The following is an 11,998-nucleotide window of genomic DNA, read 5'->3' on the forward strand; positions in this document are numbered from 1 at the left end:
TGACAGAAGCTACAGCAGGAATGAGACAGTACAGACCTGTATTGCTGTGTGACTGAATTGCATTGACGTCCTCCACAGGGTCACCTTGAAAGAATGGCCATGAAGTCGTGTTAATGGGGGTGTGCGTACCACAGAGAAGGAGCTGTCAAGTTCTTGAAGCTCCAAGTCAGTTTTCCATAGTCCACTGTTTCGACAAGCACATGGCCACATATAGATGGGAAAAAATACGGGTAGGACTCAACTTCAACCTTTTAGTTTTAGATATTTAAAAAAAAGAAAGAAAAAGAAATAAGGAAAGAAAAGAATTGCAGGAGAAACTTCAAGGAATATACCAATGGGTGATGTTAAAATCTAGGTATGTGTGTGGTGGTAGTCACAAAGATGTCACTGACCATGACATTTGGCAATTGACAGTTTTAGGAAAATTTCAATGACCCCAACCCAACATCAATATATCTAACGTCATCAGACAGCCTGACTCAGATTCCAGATTCAGCTAAGCTGCATATTCATACAGTTGGGTGGTACTGATAGATGGAAAAAAACAAAACAAAACACATATTCCACATGTATCCCATCAATATTGCAAAGTTTTTGTGTAAACACAGGATTCTAAATGTAATTGTATTACAATATCAACATTTATTATTTATCATACTACTATTGTTATTTTTATTATTACTATAAGTACTATTATTATTTATTGTCATTGTTTTTTTGTTTTATGTTAATAGAGTTGCAGCAATATTTTATATAAATTATATAATGTTCACTTTAAAAAATCATATGACTAAAGTATTTCTTAATATGTTTTTATGTTCTTCCAAACATTTTTATAATATGAACTAAAGTACTTTAACATGATAATATTTGATAGATCCTGAAATGTACCACGTCAATGCGTTTCTTAAAACTTCCCAAATCCACCAGCATGATGGAGTGTTGAGGTCACATTGCCCTCTACTGATCATTTCATGTTAGTGCATTTCTAACTACGTTCAGAGTTTTCAAAGGCTTTTCTCACCCCCGACTATTAGAAACTGCTTTAACTACTCTACTAGGTAGTAAAGTAGTAAACTACTCTCAAAGCATTGTAAGCATTTATAGGCATACAATTACAGGCTATAGCCCCATGCGTTGCCAGTCTCAGTTCATCAACCTCTCTAGCCCTAGACATCACTGGCTAAAGTCACAGCTGGATTGAGAATGGTCTCCCACTCAACAAAATTCCACCTACAGCAGTCCTGATCATGATTGAGTGTTTATCAGTCTATTCAAAATCCAGGCAACAGTTCATCCCAAAAAAACAAACAAAAAAACCCCAGAAAAATATAGCTGAATTCAAGATTAACTAAAGTGAATTCATACAATATGTTTGTTAATAGAAAAACTCTACCAATTGCATTTATCATAGTACTTGTTACAAAAGAAAACAAAAAGAAATAGAAGAATTGAATGCCTTGTCTTTTTTCCAACAGTGTTCCAAAGTTCATGTCCATCTGTCCAGCTATCATGCTTTAAATGTAATCATCCTGTCCAAATTTTGCTATCTCTTGGAACTTGTCCAGGTCTATGGATTTCCTGGAAGCAATGAACAAAAAAAGTCTAACTATATTGTAATATATTTGCCCTTTACTGATGCAAACTAAGCACAAAGGAAAAATTCACGTATGTTAAAACTGTTAGGTAAGCCAGAGCGATCAAAATGTTTTACAATATAATGCACATCCCTATGTAAAACTAACGGTAAGACAATTCATTTATAGTGAGTATTCACAATAAATACAAATCCTAGTGTGATTCATTTAATTCATTCAAAATGACTTCTTTAATGATGAAGAGATTAGGCTGTGGAAATACATTTCATTGTTAGAGTATGCTGCGTAATAAAGGCTTGATTGCAATCAATCATGAATAAACATTTAGAACACAGTAGTGATCATGTGAGGGAGGACATGAACAGGTTAACTCTGTGCCTGGGCTCTGTGGGTCTGCCTGTCTCTGGAGTGAAATAGGGGCAGCAGCAGACTAGTCTTTTCACACACACATGCCACCATTCCAGTGAACGCCTGTCGGACTGCTCAAGACTACTGAGACAACAGGTAAAACATTACCAAGTATGCCAAACTAAACAATTTGCTCCTTTCCAGAATTAGGTTCAGAAAACGTACCTTTTTGATTTAGACTTTAAACTTTTGAAATAAAAAATTAGAAGGGCAACACTTAGACAACTGAATAATAAATATGTATCAATATTGCAAAAGTTAGTGGAAAAATTGGGTAAAAGCAGAAATTATTAAATAAATGATTTCAAACATTTAAAATGTGTGAAACCTTTAGTGCTAACATTCCACTAAGGACCACAGCTGTGTTTTTTCCTATCAGGCATGCAGTCCTCTACACTGGTGTTGGTATGGGTGCTTGTTACCTCACTGGTGCAGGCAGACGTTGTCACAGTGGAGGAAAGGCCCACAGAGGAGCCCATTCCTTGCTCAAAAGGCTGCACCTGTATCTGCGATGACTATACTACAGAGCTCAGTGCCTACTGCAGTGCACGGAACCTGACCCAGGTTCCTCCTGACACCCCTCCATCTACACGTTCATTATGGCTGGATGGAAACCTGTTTACTACTCTGCCTGCAGACTCATTTAAAAACTTGAGCAGTCTGGATTTCTTGAACCTACAAAATGGCCAGTTATCCATTCTAGATTCCCAGGTATTCAAAGGACTACATGCTCTTGCACACCTACACCTAGAGAGAAACAATCTTCGTTCATTACCTGCCAACATCTTTCAGAACACCCCCAGCATTGCATCCCTTAATCTACACTACAATCAATTGTCTCGTATAGATGAGAGGTTGTTTGCTGGACTCTCTCATATGTGGTTACTAAACCTAGGATGGAACTCCATTGCAGTTCTTCCTGAGACTGGATTTCAGGACTTGCACGGGTTACGGGAGTTGGTGCTGGCTGGGAATCGTCTGGCTTACCTACAGCCACAGCTATTTCAGGGTCTTACAGAACTAAAGGAGCTGGATCTAACTGGAAACTTCCTGAGAGTCATTAAGGCAAATGTGTTCTTGAAACTTTCAAAGTTGCAGAAGCTTTATCTTGCTCAAAATCAAATTGTGACAGTGGCACCTAGAGCATTTGTGGGCATGAAATCCCTGAGATGGCTGGACCTGAGCAGAAATCGACTATCTGTGATTCATGATGACACGTTCTTTGGCCTGGTAAGCTTACATGTCCTTCGGCTGTCCAACAACTCAATAAGCAGCCTGAGACCAGGTACCTTCCGTGATCTCCAATATCTTGAAGAACTCTGCCTTTGCCACAATCAGATTCGAGCCTTGGGAGAGAGAGTTTTTGAAGGACTGAGCCATCTTGAGGTGCTCAACTTAGAGCACAACAGGCTACAAGATGCACGAATGGGCACCTTCACAGGTCTCAGTCACTTGGCAGTAATCAAACTCACTGGCAGCTGTTTCCGCACTCTGCCAGACCAGGTTTTTAAAGGTCTGTCAAAACTGCACAGCATCCATCTTGACAAGGGCTGTTTGACCAAAATATCCACCCAAGGTTTTGTTGGACTGACAGGCCTACGTCGACTTTTCCTGCAGTACAACAACATATCTGTGGTGGAGCGTCAGAGTTTTGTGGAGCTTCAGGGACTTCAACAGCTTGACCTAAGATTCAATAAACTAACTTGCCTCTCCTCCCACACCTTTTATGGCCTAAAAAGTCTTGACTACCTTCTCCTTTCTAACAATCTCCTTTACCAACTCACTTCAGAAGTACTTCTACCACTACAGCACCTTTCTTGGCTAGACATCTCTGGGAATAAGCTGGAGGTTCTAGTCAATGCAACATTGCACATGGTGCCACAGTTGCGATACCTCAACCTGAAGGACAATATGCTGAGCACTCTCCCTCCTTCCATTCCCAATGGCTTGGACCAACTTTGGCTATCAGGTAACAACTGGAAATGTGACTGCAGTGCTAAACCTTTCAAAGATTTTAGCTTGCAGAAGCCACATGTGGTTCCACGGCAGGTGGAGACTCTGGCTGAGGGTGAAGAACCCCATTCCCTTATCACTATCTATAATAATATCACTTGCACCAGCCCACCCATTCTCACTGGACTAGACCTGCGGGATGTCAAAAGTGAACAGTTTTTGGACTGCTAAGTTCACACGTTGCTTGCACAAGCATGACAAATTATTACTATGATCAAGTGTGAATATTTAAATTTACTGCCTTTGAAACTGCACTTTCTTCTCTTGTACCTTTTTTTCTCTAAGCAACATTTCATGGACCTAATTTACTACTATTCCTACTGGAGAAAACACAGCTTGGACATAATGTATTAAACTCTGCAATCAAACTTCGTGGAACTAACAATCATCATTTATAATATTAGGGACAAGTTTGTGGCCTGATTTAAATAAAGATATGTGTGGGGAAAAGATGTAGACATTTAATAATGACATGGCCCATTATGGATTCTACATGTCATTTTTGTGCCCAAATAGGCCTTATCACAATGCTTGTTTCCCTCTTGTTTGTTAATCATTAGCAGTCATACAGGACAGATGTCGAAGGTCTATGTTGACTCAGGGTTTTCATTAAAAGTGGGTTGAGATGTGGGCTCAGGATTAATTATTTTAGGATTAATGACATAAAAAATACGTAGAACAGCTTCTGTTTAAATCTACTGAGGTATTTTTGCCTAACCTCCTTTAGACAGTAACTGTTCGTGCAACATCAGGTATATCTATCAGAATAAACAGATTGTGTTTGGTTTCCTTCTCTAAATAAATATTCACAAAAGCAGGAGAGATCAACATGGGGTTTGACAAATACAGACAAAACAGGAGCAAATACATCCGTTTTCATACTATACATATAGAAATGGGGAAAAATCAATTTAAAAACTTTTAATTTAGGCTATTTATTTATTTTTACATGGAAATACTTAATAGTAAAACGTTAGAAAGAAAAGAGCTTCAAAAATTGAATTATTTGTGATCATTGAAGTGCTACTCTTTCAGTGGCATTTTCCACTACACACTGAATTTGCAGTACAACTATCAGATTCACACTGATGATTTAGTGAAATACCCACAACTTGAAAATACATCTCTCCCTCACACACTCATAAGCAGGTGTTGATCACAAAGGTTTCTTTGAACAGGATGGAAATATCACATTTATTTTCTATAATATGCTTAACATTTTATTACTGGACTTTATACAATTCTAACATTGAATAAGTCGTTGTTATTGTTACTATCTGAATTTCATGCCAGCATGAGAATGACCATAAAGGCCAGTAGTTATGACGGTTGTCAACCATTCTGAAGCGTAATGATAAATATTATAATTGGACAAGGAAGACACTTGTAATAAAAGATTTTTTTCTGACATATGTTCTGTTATCTTAATTTCAAGCAACTAAACGCCTCGATCATCTGTCCTTAAAATGACTGATGCGAAACTGACCGCTTGTCGTTCACGTGTCGTTTTAAGTAAAAGCGTCCCGCATCCGTGGTAACCGCAAACATGACTTCAAACAAGCTTGGCTAGTATTTGCAGGCTTTCTACATAACTTTCTACATAACTAGCTAGCTAACGCTAGTTAACCTACCTAAATATTAAATGAGGACTGCACTTTGTGTGAGAATGCAGAATAATTCTTTTTTTTTTTTTTTGATAGCATAAAATCCCAAATACCCTCAGCTGACTTTGACTTGTCATCCTCAGTAAGTATATAATGATGTAGCGCTAGCTAGGTAGCTAGCATTGCTGCGTAGCTGACACAGTTGGGTGGCTGGTTAAATGAACTAGCTAACGTTAACTAATTAGATATCGTTAGTTAGCTATCGTAACTAAATGTTGATTTAGGTAGTCAGCTAGCTGACCCTAGCTAACTACATAACCTATCTAGCGTTAGCTAGGTAATTAAATAACTAGTCAAGTTAACGCTAGATATGTATTTAAGTAACTATATAACATTTTTTTGTATGTCTTGCATTTTTGTACAACTTCTTAATATGACTAAATTATGGTTTATGTGTTTTTATTTCATTGTTTTATTATTAAGCTTGCTTTAAACATTTAAACTAAGTAAAGTAAATTAATCCTAAACACCTATAGATAACAAAGTAAAATATTTTATTCTGCAGTCAGATAATGAAGAAGAAATATCAATTTATCAGCGACCATTAGTCTTCGGGTTGCCTGAAGAGACAGAACTTGACCATGATTGCCAGTCATTGGAGGAATCTGCAATTAACGTGTGTGAAATTGAGGTGTGAGACATTTAACAGTTGTGTGTGTAGGAATAGAAATTTCCTGTTGCTCGTCCTTCATGTTTTCCCCCATCAAACAGGACCTCCTCGAATCATTAACACAGCCATTCTTGTACTCGAGTGATGGTTTGGGGGCCAGAAATATAGTCTTAGGCCGCAGAGCACCATCTCTCTCAGACTGCTGGACATAAACTCGAGGGGCCCACTGTCACCTTGAATAAGCCAGAAAGCACCACCAATGAGCCTGTGGACAATTCGAAACCACTTTACAAAAACCTTGACCTTGTGAATGAGCAGACAAAAATATGCTGATGAAGGATGCTGCACATCATCTGAGTTTGCCAGATCCAAAAACAAAAGATCACTAAATAAATTTAAAGGGGGTGTCTGTACAGCACATTTTATAGAAAGAACGATGTTGTTAAATACACAGCCAGTCCCAATTTTGTTTTTGAAGGTGAGTTATTTGTATAATTTACTCATCAGAGTACTAATAGAAGCAACAAAGCTCATTGAAGGTGTACTCTGAAAACAATCACCTCAACAGTCTCTGGAGAACTGGGATCAGAATGAGGTTCGATCCCTGAAACTGCATGGCCACCACAAAGAAACCATTGAACAAGACAAACCAATGCCATTTCAGCCATTTAGATATACAGGTTTGATTTCCAACTTTACTTTTGTTTTTTCTCTATATCATCTACCCAGTCTAACTTGATGAGCAGTGTAACTGTAAAATTATATTTAAAAATCCATGTCTTACCGTTCCAGTGGGTGGTCAAATTGTATTCCTCAAACATTCTACCAGAGCGCTAGGTATTTGAGGGTGCATCTCAGTATTTTCACTGTTCCTCGGATTGTGCTCCCAAAATTGGAAATGGCTTCTGGACTGAGACGGATGTTGTCATTCCTTAGATATGTTGGAGCCACTCAACCATTTTAAGTCACACAGTCCCAAGTGCCCATATCACCACTTTGATTACCTTAGTGTTACGCGTCCACATTCTCAGTTTCTTCTTTCAGTGCTTGGTATTTATCCCACTTTTCATATTTCTTTCTTTGAATGCTTCTATCACTTGAGACTGCCACATCTACTACCACTGCTCTTTTCTAAAACCTATCTACCACCATGATATCTGGTTGATTCATCCCTACTTGATTATCTGTCTTGATCTGTGGATCAATACAGGATTTTAGCTGTATTGTTCTCGACCATGCTGTGTGGCTCCTCCCATTGTGACCTAGGATCTGTCCAAAAATGTATATATACTATATGGAAAATTGTGTGAGTGTGTGTGTGTGTGTGTGTGTGTGTGTGCGCGTGTGTGTTACAGATTATCAGAGTCAAAGAAAAGATGTTAATATAATGGAGCAGTTGACTGCTTTCTACAAGAAACAGGAATGTAAGGAGACGGAGACAAAAACTCAGTTCATATGAAAAAATTCATAGTAAACCTCAGAAGCCATATATAAAACATCCTACAAATACCAGGTATAACTGATTATTCCAATTTTAATTGTATGACTCTTGGTTTTATTTTCCTTTTAGATTAACCTCATTCTCTTCATTCAATGTTGAATTATTATTACAAATACCACGCATCAATGCACCTATTACAAATATTGTACATTTTATGTTGCATATTGTTGTATATGTTGTATTTGTTGTATAACGTTGTATATTGTACAAATATTGCACAAGGTCTGAAATGGGTATTTTCTTGTTTGTTCCAAAAAGCATTGATGGATGTGGAATTAATTTTAATGATGTAACAAAGAGGCTGCATCTGAAAAAGATTCTTCCATAGTGTCTATTGATTTGCGATATACTGAATATGAGACAAAGCAAATGATTACTTGTAACACATGCCCAAGTACTCCACATCATGACCTACTGAAGCAAGACCCATCCACGGAGAGAATGGAATGCTCACAGCCAGAGGCAGACAGAAGGAGAGGGTATGCTGCCTCTCAAAGATCCCCTGTTCTCATGACTTCAAAGCCAAGTGTTTTGGGCAATACTTTAAAAATGTTAGTTAAAAAACAATATTTCTTTATTTGTAAATATATTTGTGGTAAATAAAGGGGAATGAAGAATAAGGCAAAGCCATGTTTTCATTTCTATTTTAAAACATACTCAGTACTTTATATTCAAAATAATACACCCACATAACTGTTTGTAGGAAAGGAAAGAGTTTCTTTGCTTCAAAAAATAAGAGTCAAATCGAGACAGGGCAGAGAGCTCTGGAAGAAGGAAAGCTTCTGAAGATTCTGCTGAACCTCCAAAGGAAAAGACTACAGGAGTAAGGGTAGATCTACCCAGCTGTGGGAAACCACTTTCTGTAAATCAGCTGGATAAAAAATCAACTGCATGTGATGAGACTGGAGCATCTATAAATAAAACGCTGTCCTCTCACAAGAAGACAGAAGGTCAACCACAAAACGATGAAAGGCACAGACATTATATATCTTAAAATCACAAGGTATGGTTAAAAAAGGCTTGGCAATAAAATTAACTAACCTCCCTATACTTGCATATATCACCCTGATTTTTTTAAACAATATTAAAGCTTTGAATGGGGTTTTACAAAGAACAAAACTGTTTTCAAGGCTCAGCACAGAATACTGCCATGTCAGCAACTGTGGCCTGTGATAGGTGCTATTGAAAAACACTTGTATCTTACTCATATGTTTATTTAGGAGACATAAGACTATGCACAACATGTATTTGACGTTATCTGACAAGCTTTCCTGTGGGTGGATGAGCAGATGACCAGGGTTCTGTGACAGCAGTATCTAAAACATCTGCTGACCTTCAGACCTCAGCAATCTACAAACGGCAAACACTGTGCTGCTGAGATGACTGATGTTTTTTATGATACTGTGAGCTAGTTCATCTCCATTGAATCTGTCAGTGTTTCTTCACAGCATGTTTAATATTTCCTTCTTTTATTTTATCAGGATGGGTCTTACCTTCCGTCACTTAGCACTCTGCCTGGGACCCTCTGGAGCAGAGAGTGTCTGCTCCTGACCATAACCCTGCTCAGCCCAGTTGTGGTGGCAGAACCAGCACAGGGAAAGAGACACACTGTGGAGTCCACCTCAGTCAAGTCTCATGTTTATAACTCACTCATAGCTTGGTTCATGTCCTTGGTAGGTGTGATTTAATAAGAATATTGCAATGTCTTTTTGTTTCTCTCATATTTATTGCTTCTGTGCTGGCAATCTGGTGTCTGGCTGGCTGAGCCCAACAAGGGTAGTGCAAAGGACAAAAATACTGCCCCCTTTTGGGTGGGTTGGCTAAAGCTGTTTTGGAGGGATGACGCTTTTTTATTTATTTTATTACTTTTTTTTTAACAGAGGAGAGACGTGGATGCAAGCCAGTCATTGTTGCATCAACGAGTGTCCAGGTTCATCCCTCAGACCCAACTGAGGACAGTAATGTCATGGTTACTCCAGCTTAACCATCTACTAGAACAGCAGGCATATCCCAAACTCAACTCTCTGCCCTCTTCCTGTCTCTCCTGCTTCATCTCCATAAACCCTGACAAAGAGGTGCACTTTTATTCACATTCATCCAGGTTAATCTTTTACTGGAACATTTACTAATAATCTGAAGTCAGTTGGTTTGCTCTGCCATGGGGTTTTGCTATAGGCAGTTCAGAGGGCCTTTGGAATGAATCCGGGGTTTTACTGGCAGACTGTCGAGACCCGGGACAAAATATGCCAAAGGGCAGAGGTCGTGATTTCTCAGCACTCTCACACTGAGGTGAGGTCAACACAGACTACTGCAACTGCCTTGGTAGCTTTTGCCACACAAACACACTTTGTGTTGTTCCTTGAACTACCAGCGACTGTGTGTCTCTGTCTCAGGTAGTGCTTGCTTTGGAATATCCTCCGTTGTTTCTCAGCCCTCTAGCTACACATCACACCTTTCATCTTCTGCTGGTCTCAGGTCTTTATGTCTGTGGCCTCTACTTGGCTTACCCAAGGCCTAGCCCTGGTCCAGTCCCCACGTCTGCCCAGCCGTGTGTACTTAGGTTTGTGTGTATGATTCAGTGGGAGAGCACCAAAGGAGAGCCTTGTTGTAACTGAGCCGTAAGTAGTTCCACAGACTCTAATGGACTGAAGCAGTACTGTGTTTGTAAAAGCTAACTTAAGGCTCTGCACTACACCCTAAGGATGTATATTGCTAACAGGTTACAGAGCTCTAGCGACACAGGAGACAGAGCCATTTTCAATGAAAGCAGTTCAGTCACCACTCTCTGTGCCACAGTGAAAGGTAAGAACAATTACCTTCATTTACTTTATTGTATCACATAATTTTCAGTGCAGTGCAAAACAGCAGTAGGAATCACTAGTACTGCTCTCCACGTCTGCTAAAACTACACGTGCAGCACAGAAACCAAGTGTTGCTGTCATTGTCGAGAATGCGTTCTGGTGCTTAACCTAAGCCCCTCAGTGTCCAACCTTTCACCCCTCCCCCATGCAGCAGACGTGTTCCTGCTTTTGTCTCCAATGGTTGCGCCGTGCTGTTACAGCCACGTGCTCTCTGCCTGTGCGAAAGAGGCTTTCAGCTGCTGGGGCTACAGAGAGTGCGCATCCCCAGCAAGAGGGCCGAGTCTCTGGGACTCAGCCCTGAGCAGGTAATCAGTCCTGGGGCTAGAGTTGGGGTTAGAGTCCCCATCACCACTCAGCTGCACAGACCGCTATCCAGAGTCACATGCAGTGACAGTGACAGAATGTGCACCTGTATCTCTTGTAAAATTACCAATGCAAGGCAACACCAAGGTTGTGGGATTGAACCCCAGAGTGGGCACATACTGTCATACTGATAAACACATAAATTGCATTGCATAAGAGCATCTATATGTGTGTTTGTCCTGTTGTATCAGGTGTCAGTGTTCTGTGGCGCACCTAAAGTGAGTCTTGGTGAAGAACTGTTGGCGCTCTCATCTCACTGCCTGTTACTGCTACTGAAGAGAGAGAATGTGCTACACCACTGTGCCACCCTGCCTGCAGGTGGGACCCTCCTCTCCCAAACCTATCTCTGATTATTTAGCTGAACATGAAAGCAAACAATTGCATCAGCAACACACATTTGACTAGAAATCAGTCAAATAGAAATCAGACAATAGAAAAACATACCAGAGTGTTTCTGAAGAAGCGTCTTCTGAGTCTTCTGTTATGAAGGTGTAATGACTGAGCTTGGGGTGAAAGTCTTGGACGGAGTGCTCCGAGCCCGGCTGGTGGGCAGGGTCCAGCTACACCTCTGCTTTCACACTGTGCCTTATATGGAGAACCACCCCAACTTGCTTGGTACGTAAGTGTAGTAGTGTCAACATAATTAGTGGAGTTTGTGCATCCAGTATGGGAAGTAAAGAGCATATCAATACACTGCAGGTGGATTCATGTGGACGGTGACAGACTTCAACAACGTGGTCCTAGTGAACTACAGATATTCCTCCTGCAGTGAGAAGGAGCAGATTGTAGTCCTCACACTGACCGTTTCCCACATCATGGAATAGGGTATGAGTCTTCTACACAAAGTCCTCACGGTAATGTAGAATGCAGGTGTCAGAGCCAGTACTGCAGGGTTTAGTGTTTTCTCTATAACTGTCTGTACAGGTACATCATATGTTAATTCACGTGCACTTAAGTGAAATTTGAATTAGTTCTGTGCT

At 39.9% G+C, this 11,998-nt stretch overlaps 1 protein-coding gene and 1 long non-coding RNA gene across 3 annotated transcripts; both read left to right on the plus strand.

Moving 5' to 3' along the window:
• The first annotated feature begins 2,067 nt into the window (after positions 1-2,067).
• Positions 2,068-4,999, plus strand: igfals (insulin-like growth factor binding protein, acid labile subunit). The gene is made up of 2 exons (XM_027006601.2): positions 2,068-2,102; positions 2,386-4,999. The coding sequence occupies exon 2, from the start codon at positions 2,388-2,390 to the stop codon at positions 4,188-4,190; it is 1,803 nt and encodes a 600-aa protein (XP_026862402.2). The 5' UTR covers positions 2,068-2,102; positions 2,386-2,387; the 3' UTR covers positions 4,191-4,999.
• Positions 5,000-5,575: 576 nt separating this feature from the next.
• Positions 5,576-8,394, plus strand: LOC113575728. 2 transcript variants are annotated; one of them, XR_003410456.2, is made up of 3 exons: positions 5,576-5,765; positions 7,649-7,806; positions 8,053-8,394. It is a non-coding gene; the product is annotated as an uncharacterized LOC113575728 (long non-coding RNA). The 2 variants fall into 2 exon arrangements; XR_003410489.2 differs by lacking the exon at positions 5,576-5,765 and adding an exon at positions 6,210-6,314.
• The last annotated feature ends 3,604 nt before the right edge of the window (positions 8,395-11,998 follow it).

The sequence above is a fragment of the Electrophorus electricus genome, chromosome 8 (assembly GCF_013358815.1).
Source record: "Electrophorus electricus isolate fEleEle1 chromosome 8, fEleEle1.pri, whole genome shotgun sequence".
In the NCBI taxonomy this organism is placed as follows: Eukaryota; Metazoa; Chordata; class Actinopteri; order Gymnotiformes; family Gymnotidae; genus Electrophorus; species Electrophorus electricus.